General features: G+C 28.4%; 3 protein-coding genes across 7 annotated transcripts; 1 reads left to right on the forward strand and 2 right to left on the reverse strand.

Moving 5' to 3' along the window:
- Positions 1 to 5: 5 nt before the first annotated feature.
- Positions 6 to 3,553, reverse strand: LOC141526250 (lachesin-like). 2 transcript variants are annotated; one of them, XM_074241145.1, is made up of 8 exons: positions 3,524 to 3,553; positions 3,238 to 3,423; positions 2,550 to 2,956; positions 2,330 to 2,383; positions 1,976 to 2,214; positions 1,240 to 1,496; positions 323 to 726; positions 6 to 152 (listed from the first exon to the last, which is right to left on the reverse strand). In XM_074241145.1, exons 4-8 carry the CDS (start codon positions 2,370 to 2,372, stop codon positions 31 to 33), a joined length of 1,065 nt encoding a protein of 354 aa, XP_074097246.1. In that variant the 5' UTR covers positions 2,373 to 2,383; positions 2,550 to 2,956; positions 3,238 to 3,423; positions 3,524 to 3,553; the 3' UTR covers positions 6 to 30. The 2 variants fall into 2 exon arrangements, with proteins under 2 accessions (XP_074097246.1, XP_074097247.1); XM_074241146.1 differs by lacking the exon at positions 3,524 to 3,553 and having other exon boundaries at positions 2,550 to 2,883; positions 2,940 to 2,956; positions 3,238 to 3,503.
- Positions 3,554 to 3,687: 134 nt separating this feature from the next.
- Positions 3,688 to 21,350, forward strand: LOC141526089 (anoctamin-5). Of its 4 annotated transcripts, XM_074240863.1 has the most exons (15): positions 3,688 to 3,920; positions 4,090 to 4,204; positions 10,468 to 10,676; positions 11,728 to 12,306; positions 12,401 to 12,812; positions 14,102 to 14,270; positions 15,209 to 15,491; positions 16,245 to 16,402; positions 16,704 to 16,949; positions 17,354 to 17,691; positions 17,785 to 18,002; positions 18,099 to 18,407; positions 18,526 to 18,835; positions 19,380 to 19,876; positions 20,533 to 21,350. In XM_074240863.1, the coding sequence occupies exons 4-15, from the start codon at positions 12,055 to 12,057 to the stop codon at positions 20,869 to 20,871; spliced, it is 3,531 nt and encodes a 1,176-aa protein (XP_074096964.1). In that variant the 5' UTR covers positions 3,688 to 3,920; positions 4,090 to 4,204; positions 10,468 to 10,676; positions 11,728 to 12,054; the 3' UTR covers positions 20,872 to 21,350. The 4 variants fall into 4 exon arrangements, with proteins under 4 accessions (XP_074096964.1, XP_074096963.1, XP_074096962.1 ...); XM_074240862.1 differs by having other exon boundaries at positions 3,688 to 4,204; positions 11,714 to 12,306; XM_074240861.1 differs by having other exon boundaries at positions 3,688 to 4,204.
- On the reverse strand, positions 4,580 to 9,039 carry LOC141526074 (lachesin-like). The gene is made up of 7 exons (XM_074240832.1): positions 8,838 to 9,039; positions 8,604 to 8,657; positions 8,250 to 8,488; positions 7,329 to 7,585; positions 6,414 to 6,817; positions 6,062 to 6,179; positions 4,580 to 5,884 (listed from the first exon to the last, which is right to left on the reverse strand). The coding sequence occupies exons 2-7, from the start codon at positions 8,644 to 8,646 to the stop codon at positions 5,863 to 5,865; spliced, it is 1,083 nt and encodes a 360-aa protein (XP_074096933.1). The 5' UTR covers positions 8,647 to 8,657; positions 8,838 to 9,039; the 3' UTR covers positions 4,580 to 5,862.
- Positions 21,351 to 21,371: the final 21 nt, after the last annotated feature.

The raw sequence follows: 21,371 nt of genomic DNA on the forward strand, positions 1-21,371 counted from the left end.
TATTATTATGATTTTTTTACAACAATTTATTTACGTGTACAACGCTGCTACTATCAACAGAAGAGCTATAAGAGGTGCAGATGAAATTGTAATGACACCTGTTCCGTACATGACTTGTCCACAAGCCGGAGGACATACCGGAATGATTGTTTCTGCGGAAATAAATTATCAAAAAAATAATAACATGATTTATAAATTACCTAATGATTTAAATCAAATTTACTCAAAGCCAGGACCTAATTACGAGCTAAATTTAAACGACAGTAAGCAAGTATGATTTTTAATAAAATTATATTGTAGAAATAAAATAAATAATTCTTACTGTAAAGTTGAATTTTAGCTTCTCTGGTGCCAAGTTTGTTATTTGCACGGCAAACATATTCTCCGTACTGTTTTTCCTCGACAGTGACTATACGAAGGGTTACATCAGTATATTCATCGTCAGTAGTAAACGGTGATATAAAGTAATGTTGATTGTTTGATAATTCTGCTTCATTTTGTAACCAAGTTACTGTGGGCTTAGGGTAACCTTCAACGCGACACTTCAATTCGGCATCAAACTGCAGAGCTTGACCTTCTCGGGGTCTGGATACTGTTATTACTGGGGCAAATTCAACTTCGACATTGATGTTCCGTCTGGTACCTCGACCTACTGAATTATCAGCAACACAGTAATACGTTCCACGATCTTCTTTTCGTACTGCTGGTATTTTCAATACGTTTCCTCTGTACATTTAACAATACGTTTATTAGTCTTATTTCATACTTGTATAACTTTGGTTCATAATGACAATAATTATAAATTTTAGATCCATTATAAATCAATAAACTCAAATTCTACAATACGATATTTATAAATTGAGATGGCGTAAATAATTTTCTTCCAACAATTGTAAATAATAATCGATTTCAATTTATAAGCATTGTATTGCACCCGTAATCAGAGCCCATTTACTCGACATATTATAAAGTTAATCCGTAGCAACTTAATTATCTTTATTTTAGCAACGAGTTATTTATAGTTATGAATTAACCAGTAACAAACTTTACTCATTCAAAATTCACAAACATGTTATCGTGTACTTCGCAACTTTAAGTAAACTTTCCCTTTATACTTCATCGCCCATGAGATGAAATATAACTAAGAACCAAATAACTAGGCGTTAAAACTCAAAATTAAATTACAAGTTATTTTTAAACAAAAAAAAAAAAAAAAAAAAATTACTGCGATAGTCGTACCGGTATATTGAGCCTCCTGTGGGTAAAATAGCATTATTTTCTCTACGCCACGAAATTCTAGGAGCAGGATAACCACTTGCATAACACTCTAGCGTGACAGGCTGACCTTCGGTAACCTGTGCGTTACGTGTTGAGTTATCACTGATAAATGGAGCACGGCGAACTTGTAGTTCAACTTTACGACGGATTCGATTAGTGGAAGAAAGTAATACTTGACACTCATAGAACGCAGCATCAATATCTTGAATGTCTTTGATCTGAAAAAAAAAAAAAAAAAAAAAAATAAACACATGTTGATCATATTATATTAATTAGGTGTTATTTAAGTTTAAATTTTATTAAAACTTCAATAAATAGCCGTGACTGAGCTCTTTTCTCTATTGTTGACGATAAAACAGCTAAAAATAAAAAAAAAATTTTTTTATAATTTTCTTTTAGGTATTAAAAAGGTTCAACAATTCCATTTAACTGATAGTCATACTAAAAAACTGACCGTCCTTCAAAAAAAGGACTTGAAATTTAAAGACCTCATACGAAATAACCTGTGGGAAGTCGTTTCCAGATCTTATCTCATGGACCCTAAATTTAAAACTTGAAGACAAAAATAAGGGGAAGTAAAAACTAGAATATCGACATTTTTGTAGTATTCATGTTAATTAAAATACATGAATTGAAATACAGCTGATAATAAATTTTTTAGCATTTAAAAATACAGTTGTAAATATTTTTTATTTACCTGAAGAGTATAAGTAGCAGTAGCTGTATCGAATCTGAGAGCAAATCTACTGTCACGAATAATCAGCGATGTCTTTGTAGAAAGTGGCGTTTGGTCACCTGTCTGTTGATCTATTTTCATCCACAAGACTGGATACTCCTGACCATATTGGACAGAACATTGTAATTCAACAGTACCACCAATGTCTTTTATTTGATTCGGTGATATGTATGATATCGTTGGAGCTCTTTGACAAGTGACTAAAGAATAAAAACGAAGTTAGTTTTACTTCAAATAAAACATCAACTCATTCATTCATAATTAACACTATTTATTTTTCAGTACAAGCAAAAAAAATAAAATAAATTTACTCACTTGACTGTATAAATGCAGCGGCAATTAATATTATAAGTTTCATCGTAACATGCCCTGTAAATTAATCACATCCCAAATTAATTTTATACATAAGAATATTTTTTTTCAGTTTAAATACAGAAAATAAAAAATTGTAAATGCAATTGGAGTTGATAAACAAAACCTAGGTATCAATCACAATATTCTAAAAGAATCGGTATAAATATCAAAAATTAACTACCTTGTTATTTAAAATTAAAAGAAAATACACGCGGCCAATTCTCCACCGGCATTCACAGGTGTCTGACGAGTCAGTTTTTAGTTATAGCCCTGTTACTCTCACTCAACAAATATGTATGAATAGAGTTGGAGTTGGCTTTGATGCATACGCCCAGTGGTCATATTTTCAAAACTTTTTTAGGCAGGTACCATAGATAAGAGAATAGAATACAAATTATACTTCTGTATTTTTATTTTTCTTCTTCTCGTTCTCCAATATTGGCTAAGAATCTTGTATCCATATTTCAAATCATTTTCAATTCTAGCCAATAATTCTGTAATTTTTTTTTTGCGCTCTACAAATTATTTATAATAAATTTTCACCTGTTTACCGTTTATATTGCATGGTTACCTGAATCATGTACCATTCTAAAAATAAAATTGTCAATTTAAATTCATATCATTGTTAAATACAATTATCCGAATCTTAAAATTGGTGGCCAATGTATGACATTAAAGTTAGCTGTCACTTGACAATTTTTTAATTTTCTTCTACAAAAAAATTTATTTAAAAAAAATTGCATTTTTAATTTATTAAAATTTCTACAAGTCCATTTTTTTTGTTATAATTTATTTGTTAAAGAAAATAAAAAAATTGTGAAATGACAAATAAATTTAATGTCATGGCTAATGTATGTTGCTTGTCTTACCATTATTAAAAAGCACATGCTTATGAGAAATTTGGGCAATTTAATTTTCAGTGAATTTGGCCTGTCAATAAAAGAAATGTCAAATTTTATGAGCTCCGAATTTATACCATAAACTTTAGATGCAATAAAAAATTGTTCTTTCATATCAGCTGTAACGTATCGAACACCCATTATCTCTTTGGCAGCCTAAAAATCAAATAACAAATATTATCAACAATATGTAAAAGAAAATAAAAAAAATATGAGCAATATAGAGAAGTCAAAAGTCAAACGGGAGCTGTATAACCTCACAAATTCCTCTAAGAGCTTGTCACTTTCTTTTGTTAGTACCAAGTTCTCCGTTTGTGTCGCTTATGTCGCGAATTGTGATTTAGAGGGCGGAATTTCGTTAAGAAAAATTGTGGGAACTAAATTGTCATAATTAAACAAAAGTAATAACAATTAAAATACTAAATTTTTTTTGCATAATAAATAATTAAAAATATTGAATAAATAAGATAAGAAATCAACTAATGACTCAGGAATGTTAATTAAATAAAATAGTTTTGAGTTTCCATTGACATTATCTCACAAAGAATTTTAATGGAAAATTTGTGATAAGAAAAAGTATATTTTGACACAAGCGAGTTTCACGTGAGGAAGGTTATAAATCTAAATAAACAAACCATAGGCATAATATTAAAGTTAGCCGACGTTTTTAATTTTTTGATTTTCTTTTAATTATTAAATTAGAACTAAAAAATATTTTTAAAAAATTTCACGCGTTGTTTTTCAAGTTTTTTACAATTGAATTTTTTTTTTTAATTTTTTTGTCATCATTTCTTCAGTAAAAAAAATTCTAAAAATTTTTAGATGTCGGCTAACTTAATTTACATACAATAAGCCCGTATTTCCTGGAGTTTTGGATTGAGTCAGCGCATCGACTCCAAGACGAATTTGGACAAGGTGATATAAGTAGAGAGCACAGGTAAGTCTTAGATTTTTTTCTTAAATACGAAAGTGAAAATTATAACCACATTGCCGGAAGTGCGAATCAGGTGAAAAGACTAAATTTGGACGAATAACATTTGAAAAAAATTTATGAAACTAAAATTAGCCGGCAGCGATTTTTATTTTTGATTTTTTTTTTTTTTTTATTAATTGAATTAGCAGTAAAAAAATATTTCTAAAAAATTGCACGTATAGTTTTTTAAATTTTTTACATGTGGAATTTAAAAAAAAAATTTTTTTTTAGTAATTTTATTAATGAAAATTCTAAAAAAATTTTTATATGCACTTCCTACAATTATTTATTCACAAGACCTGAAGATTTTAATAATTATAAAAATAACAACAGTTAATATTACATCAAAAAATTTATTTTTAATAAAGTTAAAAAATGTCATACAAAATAAAATAAAAAATTACAAAGAGTATTTTATAAAAGAGTTTGTTAACTATTTATTGTCGTGATTTTTTCGTCATTTAATTTTTTAACATACAAAAAATCCCAACAATTGTGAAAAAATAAAAAAAATAAAATTGTACTAATATCTACTAGTAGATATTTCTAGTATCAAATTTTATATTATTTAATTAGTAAAATTGTGCTGCCGATATGTTTTTCACATGTCTTTGTATAGATAGCATGTATAAATAAATCTAATTATATTTTTTTTTTTAAATCATTACTACATTTTGTGAGTGATACAGGTATCCGTGCATGGTAAGCGATACAGAACAGAGTACGTTTAAATAAGATTTAAATGAATAATATTACGTCTGTAATCGATACCATTAATTATAGTACATAAGATTATTCTACTACACAATAAATTAATGACCCCTTGACACGTAATTAATTAAAGAGATTCATTTATCTCACTTATATCGTTTTTATATATTTATAAAAACAGTAAAGAGTAAAAAATTTAAGTATTTAAGTTGTAAAGATTTTTTTATGATAGTCATTAGTTTTTGGAGCAATTTTTATCGTTATCATTATTTTGTCTATCATTATTAGATGTAATAATGATTTATATTATCAGTATTAAAATACAAAATTTATATAAAAATCTATAGAGATTTGTGCTGTCGGAGCCATTTATAATTATTAACAATTATTTTAATTATTTTCTTATTCTGTCATAGATAATGAAATTATTATTCTTTATTGAGCTAAATATTTTCTTGTTCCTCATATTGTTCGTTAAATTACACTAATTTTACAATAAAACGTTCATTGTCTAGTGCAATTATAATTACGTTACATGTTTAGATTATTAAACACTATTCTGTGTTAATTATTAAATTAAATCTCTCTAAAAAGAATAATAATTTATAAAAATAGCTCACAATTTCCCATTTTTTTTTTTTTTTTTAAGTTACGCTTTTTTAAAATTATACTTGTGATAGAGAGAGAATGTTCAGATCTATTAGTATCAAAATAATATAAAAATTACTTTCGATGTTGGCGAGTATTTAAATATCTAAATTGTAAGGAAAATGTAACCTTTTTATAAAAAAAACGACCAGAAGACTCGTTAATAACTCTTCGATTTAGTCAATATGATAATCCAAAAAATGGTGAGAAGCCACTTGGATAAAAAATTTTCATGTGCCGTCGATGAAAGTAAACCAGGATAATTAATATTTGGCATTAAAGTTTCTGTAACAGAATCATTATATTTACTATTTAACTAAAAACTATAATTAATACATACTTGAATAAAATATAAATCAAACTAGATTAATAAATGCATAAACATTCACTGGGGATGAATCAGCCCACAGGTATTTAATTTAAAAAATTTTGAAAGTAAAAAAAAAACGACGATATACTCACTTGTACAAAGCTACTGTGAGCATCACAAGAGCTATAAGAGGTCCAGATGAAACTGGAATAGCACCTGTTCCGTATTTGGCTTGTCCACAAGCCGGAGGACATACTGGGATAATTGTTTCTGCGGAGATAAATAAACAAAAAACTAATAACATGCTCACTACGAAATAATATATATATATATAAATAAATTATATAATCACTGAAATCAAATTTACTTAAAGCCAGGACCTAAATACGAGCTAAAATTTAATGACAATGGACAAAATATACTTGTACAAAGTATTTAAATGATAGCAAGCAAGTATAATTTGTAATAAAATTATATTGTAAAAATAAAATCAATAAATTTTACCGTAAAGCTCAAGTTTAGCTTCTCTGGTGCCAAGTTTGTTGTTTGCATGGCAAACATATTCTCCGTACTGTCTTTTCTCGACAGTGACTATACGAAGGGTTGCATCTGTATATTCGTCGGCAGTAGCGAATTGTGATATAATGTAATGCTGATTGCTTGATAATTCAACTCCATTTTGCAACCAAGTTATTGCGGGACTTGGGTAACCTTCAATGTGGCACTTCAAGTCAGCATCAAACTGCAGAGCTTGGCCTTCTCGGGGTCTGGATACTGTTATTACTGGGGCAAATTCAACTTCGACATTGATGTTCCGTCTGGTACCTCGACCAACTGAATTATCAGCAACACAGTAATACGTTCCACGATCTTCTTTTCGTACTGCTGGTATCTTCAATACGTTTCCTCTGTACATTTAACAATACGTTTATTAGTCTTATTTCATACTTGTATAACTTTGGTTCATAATGACAATAATTATAAATTTTAGATCCATTATAAATCAACAAACTCAAATTCTACAATACGATATTTATAAATTGAGATGGTGTAAATAATTTTCTTCCAACAATTGTAAATAATAATCGATTTCAATTTATAAGCATTGTATTGCACCCGTAATCAGAGCCCATTTACTCGACATATTATAAAGTTAATCCGTAGCAACTTAATTATCTTTATTTTAGCAACGAGTTATTTATAGTTATGAATTAACCAGTAACAAACTTTACTCATTCAAAATTCACAAACATGTTATCGTGTACTTCGCAACTTTAAGTAAACTTTCCCTTTATACTTCATCGCCCATGAGATGAAATATAACTAAGAACCAAATAACTAGGCGTTAAAACTCAAAATTAAATTACAAGTTATTTTTAAACAAAAAAAAAAAAAAAAAAATTACTGCGATAGTCGTACCGGTATATTGAGCCTCCTGTGGGTAAAATAGCATTATTTTCTCTACGCCACGAAATTCTAGGAGCAGGATAACCACTTGCATAGCACTCTAGAGTGATAGGCTCACCCTCGCTAGCAACTACTGCACGAGTTGAGTTATCACTGATAAATGGAGCACGACGAACTTGAAGTTCAACACTGGCACGGATTCGGTTGTTTACAGAAATTAAAACCTGACACTCATAGCGCGCAGCATCAGTCTCTTGAATGTCTTTGATCTGAAAAAATAATCATACTTTAATCATATCATATCAATTAAGTATAATTACATAAAATTACAAAAATAATTATTTTAATTTTGTGAAGAAATTTTTTCTTGATTTTAATTAAATTAATTTATTAATTTACTGATCGTCACTTTCTCACTCTACAAGGCGTAAATTAAACTTTATTAATACGGGTTTTTGTCATTATTTCATACAATAACTATGACCGCGGCTAAGTTCTTATAGACTCCTGCCCTTCCTTAATGTTAAACTCCAAAATTTAAATTAATTTGTTCAAGATTTTTATAAATCTTCGTGACTCAACTCTTTAGTCTATCATTAAATATCAAACAGCTATGAATAAAACAAAATTCAAGTATTAAAAAGGTTCAACAATTCCATTTAACTGATGGTAATACTAAAAAACTGACCGTACTTCAAAAAAAAAGGACTTGAAATTTAAAGACCTCATAAAAAATAACCTGTGGGAAGTCGTTTCCAGATCTTATCTCATGGACCCTAAATTTAAAACTTGAAGACAAAAATAAGGGGAAGTAAAAACTAGAATATCGACATTTTTGTAGTATTCATGTTAATTAAAATACATGAATTGAAATACAGCTGATAAAAAATTTTTTAGCATTTAAAAATACAGTTGTAAATATTTTTTATTTACCTGAAGAGTATATGTAGCAGTAGCTGTATCAAATCTGAGAGCAAATCTACTGTCACGAATAATCAGCGATGTTTTGGAAGAAAGTGGCGTTTGGTCACCTGTCTGTTTATCCATTTTCACCCATAAGACTGGATACTCCTGACCATATTGAACAGAACATTGCAGTTCAACAGTACCACCAATGTCTTTTATTTGTTCCTGGGATATGTATGATATTGTTGGAGCTCTTTGACAAGTGACTAAAGAATGAAAACGAAGTTATTTTTACTTCAAATAAAACATCAACTCATTCATTCATAATTAATACTATTTATTTTTCAGTGCAAGCAAAAAAAATAAAATAAATTTACTCACTCGATTGTATAAATGCAGCGGCAATTAATATTATAAACTTCATCGTGACACGCCCTGTAAATTAATCACATCACAAATTAATTTTACACACAAGAATATTTTTTTTCAGTTTAAATACACGAAATATAAAATTGTAAATACAATCGGAGTTTATAACCGAAACCTGGGTATCGATCACAACATTCTGAAAGAGTTGGGACGAATGTGTCGGTACAAATAGCAAAAGTTAATTACCTTGTTATTTAGAAGAAAATACACTCGTCAATTCTCCACAGGCATTCACAGGTGTCTGACTACTCAGTTCTGTTGTACTCACTGTTACTCTCACTCAACGAGAGTTGTGTGTGTTATCTGTGTGTATACGCTGCGTTGATGAGTAGAGTTTCAATTTATGTTGATATCATTGAGAGTGATCGCTCCGTTACGATGAAAATGGCCGCTGATCGAGTAGTGTGACGCCACCGTTACTATACCACCAATCTCCAGTGAGAAACACATGTAGAGCACACACAAGCACACAAGCGCACATCTGGAAGCCTTCTTACTACAGTTTGGTCATGTGCGAGAGAATAAAAAACTCAGAAGTATTTATGGACCACCTATTGTTTTACACGATTATATTGATTCAATTTGCCTATTGCTTCCCAGTTCCATCTGCTCACTATTTATTGGTGTACAAATAACTGTACTGAAGCAATTTATTATTCAATTTGTATATGAAAATTAAATTAACCGATATTTGGAAATTTTAATAATTTTTTTTTGTTGAAAAAATTAAGGAAAAAAATTCCACATGGAGAAAATTTTAAAAATTATACGTGTGATTTTTTTATTTGTAATTTAATTGTTGAAAATTTGTCAGTCAATTTTAAAATCATAGTTTTTATTACTAATTTTTTAAAAATACTATAAAAAGAAATTTTGTAAGAAAAATTTATGTAAATAAAATTTTTGAAGTATTTTTGCCAAGTTTTCTTCTTTAAGTGTTTAATTTTATTATTAAAAAAAATTATATCAAATTAATATTTTACCGTTTGTAATATCTTCAGTTTTCAGTAAAATAAAATATCTTCCCTGATGAATTAACTGTCAAATTATTTTTAAATAATCACTTCAAATAAAAATAATAATTTAATATTAATTCAACAAACTTACACCGAGAATTTCAAGATAATTCATCCCACGATATCTTGAAAAATTAATTTTAAATTTATATTTCTTCTTATACTTGTAAAATTGTGGAACATTTTAACAAAAGTTTTTTCAGAATTTTTACAAGTTTCTTATAAAATAGTCCTTCTCTAAAAAAAAAAAACTATTTTATTAAAAAAAATTCCTCAATTAATCTCAAGTAAAAAAAAAAAATTAAATATTTTGTTTAAAAATTTCCAATGCTCTAAAATAATTTTTTTCAATTACTCCAAGCTTAAACAATGAGTAGTATTAATAACATAATTACCCCTAACAATTCTTGCTAACTAATTTGATCATCTTCATTAAGATCTATATAATGTAGAAGAAGCAAATAGTTAAAGTTGATAAAGGTAATTTACGTATAGATAGTCTGACAAAATTGCAAGCTTTTAAATATCTTAAATCACATTTTAAATTGCATTTAATCATCGCCAACTGCTCTGGAATCGCACGAATAGATCTGTAGAAAATAAAAAACAGAATTTATTAATTTTTAATTTTTAATTTCAATTACTTTCTATATTAAATTAATAACTTCTTACCATTAAATAAAAAAATTTTTATTTTTTATTTAAATAAAATATCCTTAATGCAAACGTAATTTTTTTTGTTAATCAGCAAAGAAGATAAACAATTTATAAAAAAGTGAGTATAAATTATTAAATTGCAGGGAGGAAAGTAATGCAGAATGTCATGCATGGATCACGATCAGTCGCGTGTCCTAGTCAACCCTGATGACAAGCATAGAATATTATACTCTACTCTACTCACGTTATATTGTATTGTATTGTCTGTATTTTATTTGTAGACCATTACAATTAAATGTTAACGTGTAGAAGTAATGAATCGAATCAAGCTTCTGCAAGGTAGAGAGACCAGGTCAGTCAGTAGTCTAGTTCAGTCGTTAAATATCGCCACCAACGCATGTGGACGCATGAACAATCCCCGTTGAGAACTATAACTTCTTTTTAATACTTGTTACCGCGTTAGTTCTCCGCCCGCGTGCCGGTTGGTTTATACTCTTTTAATACTACTCAAAATACAACTAATTGCTACCGTAACTGTATATTCAATTACTCCAGTTCATTTATAAAACATAAAATAGTCTTTACATCTTTCCCAGTTCGTTTATCTACATCATCAAAATCGATTTGTTATTTTTAATCGCTATCAATTAATAAAAAAGTTACTAAGTGAGTTTAAAAATAAAAGTATACTTCTGTATTTATAGGTCATTCTTTTTTTCGTTTGTTTAATTGTCAAACTTAAAAAAAAAATTTTATCTCACAATTTTTATCACCCAGTTCAAGGTATTGTTGACGCTTTAATAATAATTCTTTTACACTATTTTTTTTCTTCTGTATTGCTCAATCCAATACAGAAAAAAAAATTTATATAATTCAAGAGAATAATTCTTGAACCAAGAATTTAATTTTGAAGAGAGTAATTGTCTTGAAGAAAGACGAAAAATTTTTGAATTAAGTAAAATTTGCTTAAATTGAGAAAAATTTCCTTAAATCAAGAATTTTTCTTCTCAAATCAAAAATATTACACAGTAAAAAATTTTTCGTTAAAAAATTTTGTGTTAAAAATTTTTATTCTATATATTTAACACTTGTTTGTGTTTACTGACAAATAAAATTCTTGACTGGAGTGTAAATTTTCTTGGCTCAAGAAAATATCAAGGGAGATTGAAAATTTCTTGAGCCAAGAAAATTTCTTCTTGCTCCAAAATAATTTTTGTTTTCCTTAAAATTTTCTTGGCACAAGAAATTAGTTTTTTGTGTGTTGATTTAACAGAAAAATTTTTAACACAGTTTTGGACGCAATGATGCAAAATTTTTTACTTTGTAAGCTCTTCAAAATTATATAGTTGATTCAAAAAAATTTTTTATTCTGTAAACATCTAATTTAAGATATTGTCATTCAGCGTAACAATGGCCGTCGCCATTCATCATACTGTGATTATTACTTAAAATAAAAAAAATGATCAATCAGTGAATAGAGTTGAAGGCAAACATCGGTGAAAAATTAATAAAGTGATGGTATAGAAAAAAATCATCAATCTTGCTGAGCGTAATAGCAAAAAAGTAACAGAGTATACCGATAGTAATAATAACATTAAAGTCAGTGGTGCCAAGGCCGTAGAAAACGATTTCCTTCGTGGTTATACATATCGATTTCAGTATTAATAATCTAATCGAGTTGTAAAAGTTACTACGTATTTTTTTACTCTGTTTTTAAATACCATTGATCGATGGCGATGAATACCCGGGACGAGGACGAGGACTTGGACGATGAGAACGACGTAGTGGGTAGGGAGGACAACGTCCTACGAATGCAGCTCGTGGTGGCGAAAAAAGCTCTCCTACCACTTCCTCCTCCACTTAGTGATCTCGCCGGGTGCAGTCTGAGTTACCTCACATGCAAGTCACCGGCAGCGACTTTCACGTTTCCGGATAATCCTAATCCGATGGCTGACAGCATCACGCACCAAGACGAAACTCTGGTTTTTTTTTTTTTTTTTTTAATTATTTACTTCTTAAAAAATTTATTTTGATTATTTTTAATTTGCTAATTAATTAAATTTTAATTGTTTTTAGGATAGCCACAGTCGCAGACCTAGTAACAGCTCTTTGACGGCACAAATAGGAGGACCAAGTCCGTCAAAATCCCAGCTGAGTGATCTTGTTCGTTCGATCGGCACCCCGGAAGTTTCTTTGGTCGGTACTCCCGCTAACTCACCGGTTTTTCGGAGACAATCTTCGATAAATGAAAGCATCATCAAACATTTGAGGAATATCGCGATGTCGGGAGACAGTACAGTTGTTACAGACGAAGGTGATGGAGAGAAGTGCGCTTTCAGAGGTCGGAACATGTTTTACAGGCCCGGGAAAAATGATGACAGTAGGATTAATGTTGATATCAGGGATAGTAAGAGTCCGAAGAATAAAAAGGCCTCTGCTGCTTCTGTTTATCCGAGGTCTTCTGATCTTACTGTTCGTGATGCTTTTGGTGAGATTTTAATTCATTTTTATTTACAAATATAATTGATATTGATTTTTAATTATTTTAAAAATTGTGAGAAATTTTGTGCAAAAAGATAAATATTTATAAGTGGGTTCAATTATTTTTTTTTAAGAAATTTTTATTTAATTTTACAGATATATATTTTTTTTTGAAAAAATAATACATAAAAAAATGAACTATTAAAAAAAAAAAATTGATTATCATAATTTTAACAATTTTCAAAAAGATTTATAAATTTTTTAGAAAATTGTGCTATTTAACTTTTTTTTTAAATTGTTCATTTTTTTATCTACTTTTCAAAAAAAAAAAAAAATAAAAAAAAAGATAAAATAGAAATTTTATCCAAAAACATGAAAGTCAAAATTTTTTCCAACTTTTAAAAGCAAAAAAGCGATTTTTTATCATAAAAAATATCATAAAATCCAAATTAAAAAATTAAAGAATCAAATATACGTCGGTTAAATGAAGTATTATTAATAAGGTAGCATAAATTTTTCCCCGGTACTATTTTTTAATGTTGTTATAAAAATAAATGTTTAGTAGTAGTAAAACTTTTTATCTTATTGTCTATATTTATATGAAGAATACACACATCATTAATATTCTTTGGTATCTGTATATCATTATTGTGACATCGTTTTTGCACATAATGTCCAGTAATGGATAACTGTCACGCGATCTTTTACTTTATTACTGCTATTTCTTCCCTAAACTATACTTTTTACATTTTGTTCACCTATATTTTTTTTTTTTTTTTTTTTTTTTAATAAACTGATCAATCAATTTCAATTTAATCGCTGCTATTATAATAGAAGAGCATTTAATATTATCTACTAATATATTATTTATAATAATCGATTGATTAGAATTGCTGCTGATCTATGAATGAATTATACAATAATAAGTCTCTATAAATGTCAGTGTGTCAGAAATAATGCTGAGTTCAATAGAAGTTTAGTCAACATTGTGAACTTGAATAGAAGCGTGGTGGATGATGAGGGTGCTAATAAAAGAAAATTAACTTTCTGAATAACATGAAAGTTAATATTGTTATTACTAAAAGAATAAGAAAAATTTGTGGCCAGTGTATTGTCTTGATGAGTGTAACATCGAAATGAGTTAATATTTTTAAAAATGTCAATATTTAAGAAATGACCCAGTATCTCGTGAACTATTGAAATTTTTAATTAATTTTTATTAAAATGTATTAACAATGTAAAAAATATTTTTTTTTTCTTAAAATCAAAGAGAAAATTTTAAAAATGATTTTTTAGGACCAAAATTGACTCCAGCAATGTCTGAAGTTAATTCATTAGCTGTGACGCCGACCCTTGGAGATGGTCCATTTGATGACGAACAAGCTGCTAAAAATATGAATCAACAGAACGGAGCTGTTGGAGGTTCGCATGACATTGAACCTGATCCTGAAACTCTTTTTTTTCGGTAGGTCGTCTTCTTATTAAAATTTTTTTATTTGTAAAAAAAAAAATAATCTATCCTGTAACTTTAATTATAGCCAAAAAATTGTCCTGGATAATTTTTTTTTTTATTCAAAATTTTGCTACATTAAAATGAGCAGACACTTGACAATTCTTTAATTTTTCTTGAAAAATAAACTAAAAAATGATTTTAAAAAAATTGCATTTGTAACTTTTTGAAATAATTTTTTCTTGTAAAAATTAATTAAAAAATTTTTCAAAATTATTAATTTCAGTATTATAAAATTTTCTCTTAAAAAAAAAAATAAAACTAAAAATAGAAATTTTATTTGATTTGTCTGCAAGAAAATTACCAGACAAATATATATAAAAAAGATATTAATTTCGTGTCATCAAATAATTTAACGTTCGTTGACCCTAATAGCATTTCTTTTTATAGCCACTATGCTATAATTACAATTATTGATAACACGCGCTTGAATTAATGACAATTAAATCTTTTCAAAGTACTTTCAAGTAAACAAAAAAAAGTTAACTATTTAACTAAATATAAGTAACTTTAATAACAATCGATTCTACAATGATGATAATAATAATAATAATAATAATAATAATAATAATAATAACATTATTGCATTTATATACGACATGACAATGTAGAGTAATAGACGTAGGTAAAGTTCTCCATTCTCAACGAATAAGAACAAGGACACAATAATGAAGGTAGTCTAAAAAAAAAACAGGCATACGCTGCAAGTAGTCTTTAAACTATTAATCGTAATATGATTATTGACTTTACACATATGTCATAACGATATAAGTAGTCTATATCACTGTTAAAACCTACATATGGATATATTTGATGATACATACATGGATTTTTTATTGACAGTGACGTAAATCTGCAAACTTATTTCATTACGTATACGCTTTTGTCTTCAGGGATGGCCGGAGGCGTATTGACATGGTATTAGTTTATCAAGAAGAAACCGAGGGTGTAATTACAGAAATAGAAGCAAGGAAGCGTGAACAGCGGCGTGTTTTCCAGGAAAATTTACTCAAAGAAGGCCTACAGATGGAATTGGAACCAAAAGAAAATTCATTTGACGGAAAAACATATTTTTTAAAACTTCATATTCCCTGGAAAATTAAAATTCAGTACGCTGAAGTTATGAATATTAAACTTATTACAAAAAGATTGATTACTATTTCAGTAAAGGCATGGGTAATTTAATTACATCAATTTTTAAGTAGTATTTTAGTGTTAAGGGAGTATTCTAGTCTAGAGGTCTAAATTTTAGGCATTTTTCAAACTAACATAAAAAAAAAATGAAAATTATTTTTAATATCCATTTTTTTATATGATGTTTATTGACATTTTAAGAATATAAAAAAAAATTAAAAAAAAAAAAATTATAAATTTGATAAATTACAGGACAGTGAAGTGGGGGCTACAAAAAAAATTAAAGCACCCTGGTTGACATGATTTCAGCTCTTGCAGTGATCTGAAACAAAAAAATTTGAAAAATTCTCAATCTGTAAAGATTAGCCAAAAAAAAAATTCACAAAATCACGTCAACATGAAATATTAATTTTTTTTTTTACTATTTGGAATTTTTTAAAAATACTCCAAATTAAAATTTTTTAAAAACCAAGACAAATGCAATAGAAAGATATATAAAGAAGATTCCCAATAAATTTTAAACGAATCGGTTAGGTAGAACTGGAGATATCAAGTCAACCACTTTAAAAAAAGTAGTTTTGAAAAAATTGCGTTTAAAGTTCGAGAAACAATTCCAATTTTAAATTTTATTTTCGAGAAAATAATTCAAATTTTAAAAAATCTATTCAAGGATATATTTTTAAGGATCTCAACTTTGAAAATATGCAAAAAAAATTGATTTATTCAAATTTTTAGACCAGAATACTCCCTTAATTTAAAGACTAACTGTTCTAATTATATTGTTTTTATTTAAAGGGCGATGACGGTATAAAAAGCAAAAAAAAATTTTGGGAGAAGCTAAATATGGGAAGCTGTTTGAATTTATTGAAAAAAATTCACTCGTGGGACACTAAATTATATCCAGAAGAGCCAAGCTTCTACGCTGGTCAAGACGCCGACGGTCAAGAAGAGAGGTATGAAAAATAATAATTTTTTTTTATTTTTTCCGTCCACTCGACAAACTTGTCAGTACGCTCCAAGTGTTTTTATGTTGACCTTTACGCCCTCTCAATATAGACATACATTTATACAACTATAGAAAATTGAATTTTACCCGATCAATTTACCTCGGATTATTAAATCATAACTCTAGATAACACTAACGAGCTCCTTTGTATGTCACAATCATAACGTTTTATTTTTAACTCTGCCTCAAGTATATCATTATTTTATTTTTATTTTTACTTAATTAAATAAATGTTTATTTAATGAAAGATTTCTAGTGAAAGATCGAGAGTCATCATACACGCCAGCACAGAGATCGTTGATCGTGATGCAAATTCTATCACGGACGCGCTACGACGATGTACACGAAAAAGCAGGGATAAAAAGGATTATCGCTGACGGAACTTATCTCGATTGCTTCAGTCTGCATGAAGGACCTTACGACCGCCCTGGGCCTGACGGCGTACCTCTAGATCGTCATCTTCTCTATCTCATCTGGGCTAGACCCTCTCAATGGTAAAATATTAAATTGCAATCTCTATAACTCTATTATTTTTTTCAGATTTAAAAATTTTTTTCGCATTAGTTAAAAAAAAAATTTTTTTAATAAAAAATTAAATAAATTTTGCAAATTTTAGAAACTTAAATTTTTACAAAAAATAATTATTAAATATTTAAAATTTATCTTTAATTTATTTTGACGTACAAAATACAGATAGTTAGCAAACTATTGAAGCAAGTAATCAATAAAATAAATTTTTTACCAACGTGCCAAGAAATATCAAACAAGTTCAAGGCACAGCTAAATTAATCACGATGCTATTATAGTTTGATAAACTTTTTCAAATGTCAAAAAAAAAAAAAAAAAAAAACAAGGATGATTTTCAAATGAATAATATAAAAAAAAAATTTATAAAAAGGTATAAGAAGCAACCTTTGTGGCTGATTCGACGATATTTTGGCGAAAAAGTAGCGCTGTACTTTGCATGGTTGGGTTTTTACACACGTGCTCTCTACCCACCGGCAATCGTTGGATTGCTTTGTTTTATTTATGGACTTGGAAGTATGGGAGGACCTGACAATGTGCCTAGCCATGAAATCTGCGATCCCAATATAGCTGGGAATATAACATTATGCCCGTTGTGTGATAAAGCTTGTTCATTCCGGAGATTAGGTGACTCTTGTAAATTTTCAAGACTCTCATATCTGTTCGATAATCCTTCTACTGTTTTCTTCGCAATATTTATGTCATTTTGGGGTAATAACTTCTTAAATACTACAATTTTTAAAATATTAAATAAAAAAAAATTATTACTAATTAATGATTGCATTATAAATTTACTTTTTACAGCAACAAGTTTTCTTGAGCTTTGGAAACGTCGGCAAGCAGTTATTGTCTGGGAATGGGACCTCCAAAATGCCGACGGTGATGAAGATCCAAGGCCTGAATTCGAGACTACTGTTAAAACATTTAGGATAAATCCAGTTACGCGGGAACGTGAACCTTACATGCCTCTTTGGTCACGAGTCTGGAGAAATATGGTCACTGGATCGCTTGTATTTTTTATGGTAATAAATCCACATATTTATTTATTTTTTTTTTTTTTTTTTTTTTATCAATCCAGCAATTTATAAAAAAATTAATAAAATAAAACATAATTACAGATTTGCGTAGTGCTTGGTGCTGTTCTCGGAACAATTATTTACCGAGTATCATTAATCGCAGTATTTTACGGCGGCGGTGGGTCTTTTATCAGAAGACATGTCAAAATTTTCACATCGACAAGCGCTGCTCTTCTTAACTTGATAATAATTATGCTTTTAACCCGAGTTTATCAACGATTAGCCAAATGGATGGTTAACATGGAGAATCCGAGAACTCAAACTGAATATGAAGACAGTTTTACTTTTAAGATATTTATTTTTGAATTTGTTAACTTTTACTCATCACTTATTTACATCGCTTTTTTTAAGGTACTAAATTTTTTTTTTTTAACAATTATTAATTATAATTATTATTATAAAGATAATAATCAATCGATAAGAAATTTTATTTGTTACTTTTTAAAGACATTTTTTTATTGATTAATAGGGAAGATTTTACGCTCACCCTGGCGATACAGATGCACGTTCCTCGGAGTTTTACCGCATTAAAACCGATGTCTGTGATCCAGCTGGTTGCCTCTCCGAACTTTGTATACAATTGGCGATAATTATGGTCGGAAAACAATTGTTTAATAATTTCCAAGAAATATTAACTCCTAAACTTGTGAATTGGTGGCGGAAAAGAACTCACCGCGCTAGGACTAAAGATCATGATAGACATTATACTTCTTGGGAACAAGATTATCAGCTTCAGGATCCTGGTAAATTAGCACTGTTTGATGAATATCTTGAGATGAGTAAGTTACTAATATTAATATTTAAATAAAAATTAATTATGCAGAAGTGGGGGGTTTTTTACCTATTTTTGATAAAATTTAAATAAAATAAAAAATCGAAAAATTTATTTTTTTTTTCAAATTGTTCTTCTTCATAGCGGATTTATGATAAAAAGTATGAAAATTGAATATTTTAGTGATTTTTTTTTTTTTATAAAAGTTCAAAAAATTTCCAATTATGATATTCTAAATTTTTTTTTCTAATTTATTCTATTTTTATCACTCTTTAAGAAAAAAAATATTTTAATCACCGGAAAAAATAGCATCTTCATCATTTCATTGAAAAAAACACCAAAAATCATAAATTTTTTAACTTTCAAATTAAAAAAAAAAAAAAAATATTTAATTTTCATATTTTTTATTATTTTTATCATAAAAAAAAATTTTTTTTTAAATTAATTTTTTGATGGAGTGGCTGGAACCCCACTTGTGCATAGTTAACAAATAAAAATAAAAATATCAGTATTACAAAATATTAAATAAAAATCCAATTATTTGTCAATAGTTATTCAATATGGCTTTGTAACACTTTTCGTTGCGGCTTTCCCTTTAGCACCGTTATTTGCTTTACTAAACAACATTGGTGAAATAAGATTAGACGCTTACAAAATGGTTAAAGAAGCACGAAGACCACTAGCTGAAAGAGTTGAAGATATAGGCGCTTGGTATGGAATTCTCAAAGGATTAACATACGCAGCAGTTGTCTCGAATGCATTCGTTATTGCTTACACTTCAGACTTTATTCCAAGATGTGTTTATGCATTTGTATATTCACCGACGAATGATCTTGTTGGTTATATTGATAGTTCATTATCTGAGTTTAATACGTCTGATTACCGTGAAGATATGATTAATCCTTCAGAAAACCCGCGACCCACAACATGTCAGTACCGCGGTTACAGAAATGGTCCAGATCATAAGGGAGATCCATATGGCCTTAGTCCGCAATATTGGCACGTATTTGCAGCACGACTGGCATTTGTTGTTGTCTTCGAGCATTTTGTAAGTATAAATATCAATATACATTCCTAAATTATTTTTATTATTAAGAGAAGAAGCAGAATTTTGTGGCCAGTGTATTTATATGATAAAATGGGTTTTTATTGACATTTTCAAAGTTATAAGCTCATCTCGATATTACACTCATCAAGAGCTTTCATTTAAGTACCCACATCGTTTTTTCATATATTTATATATTTTATATATATGTATATATGAAAAATATATCAAAAATGCATGTGGGTACTCAAATGAAAGCTCTTGAGAAGTGTAACATCGGGATGAGCTTATATCTTAAAATATGTCAATAATTAAGAAATGACATTGAATCTTGTGAACTATTGACATTTTTAAAGTTATAAGCTCATCCCGACATTACACTCATCAAGACCTTTCATTTGAATACCCACATCAATTTTTCATATATTTTATATATTTATATATTATATATATATATATATATATATATATATATATATATATATATATATATATATATATATATATATATAAAAATGCATGTGAGTACTCAAATGAAAGCTCTTGATGAATGTAACATCGGGATGAGCTTATATCTTTAAAAATGTCAATACTTAAAAAAGTACAGCCACATAGTGATTGCAAGGTATTATTTTATAAATTAAATTTTAATTTTACAGGTGTTTTCATTGACGGGTATCATGAGCTACATAATCCCAGAGACCCCAAGCGCTATTACTACTCAGCTGTCCCGTGAAAGATTGCTGGCCCAAGAAGCTAAATATGAAAAAGGTGTTAAAGGCAAAGAAGATGAAGATGATTTAATCAATGTCCTGAGGGACGCAGGAGCAGTCGGCCGGCATGGTGGTGTCAAGTACGGCAGCTGGACACGAAGGTTCAGTAAGCTCAGTGATAATTTAGATGCTCATATAAATGAACCTAATTTTAATAACAATGATGATAGTAACAATCGGCAGAAGAGAATGAGTGAAGCTTCAAGTACTTGGGAGATGTCATAATTTATAATGAAGATTATTTTTTTTGACTAAATAATTGATTTTCCGCGTTGTAAAGAGTGTATTTATTAAACTTAACTTTTCTTCTCTCTTTTTCTGTGCTGCCAAAGTTGTTATTATTACTTTTAATTGTTTTTATATTTGAAGACTGTAATGCGAGAGATTGTAAATTTAATGCTAGTCATAGCAATAGATTATAAATATTGGGGTGCCTTGTGGAAAAATATTCCCTTTCTTTACTTAATTTAATTATCCTTATGAGTATGTGTATATTGTATAGTAAGGAAGCCGCTTCCTAATTGTATTTAATTTAATCTAAATATTTAATATTTATTTCTTTATTTATATAGACCGCGTGTATAAATTGTAAATTGTGTTAATATTTTTTAAACAAATTAAGATTATGTTTAAAATAATTTTATGGAAATAAGAAAAAAAAATATATTTTAAATGTTATTGCTTATACATAAGGTAAAAGACTCAGTTATTGACATTTGCAATTT

Source organism: Cotesia typhae, unplaced genomic scaffold (assembly GCF_013202065.1).
Source record: "Cotesia typhae breed Kobodo isofemale line unplaced genomic scaffold, CoteBio_Ctyphae contig_33, whole genome shotgun sequence".
NCBI lineage: Eukaryota > Metazoa > Arthropoda > Insecta > Hymenoptera > Braconidae > Cotesia > Cotesia typhae.

Bases quoted from the DNA above. Each gene is read 5' to 3' on its own strand.
- LOC141526250 (XM_074241145.1), bottom strand. From the start codon at position 2,372: ATGAAACTTATAATATTAATTGCCGCTGCATTTATACAGTCAA. The intron at 727-1,239 runs GTACGACTATCG...TTAAATGTACAG, and splicing joins ACAGGAGGCTCAATATACCG to AGGAAACGTATTGAAAATAC. The intron at 153-322 runs GTAAGAATTATT...TTATTTCCGCAG, and splicing joins AGCTAAAATTCAACTTTACA to AAACAATCATTCCGGTATGT.
- LOC141526074 (XM_074240832.1), bottom strand. From the start codon at position 8,646: ATGAAGTTTATAATATTAATTGCCGCTGCATTTATACAATCGA. The intron at 7,586-8,249 runs GTAAATAAAAAA...TTATTTTTTCAG, and splicing joins CTGCTACATATACTCTTCAG to ATCAAAGACATTCAAGAGAC. The intron at 6,818-7,328 runs GTACGACTATCG...TTAAATGTACAG, and splicing joins ACAGGAGGCTCAATATACCG to AGGAAACGTATTGAAGATAC.
- LOC141526089 (XM_074240862.1), top strand. From the start codon at position 12,055: ATGGCGATGAATACCCGGGACGAGGACGAGGACTTGGACGATGAGAAC. The intron at 16,403-16,703 runs GTATGAAAAATA...ATTTAATGAAAG, and splicing joins GCCGACGGTCAAGAAGAGAG to ATTTCTAGTGAAAGATCGAG. The intron at 17,692-17,784 runs GTAATAACTTCT...TACTTTTTACAG, and splicing joins AATATTTATGTCATTTTGGG to CAACAAGTTTTCTTGAGCTT.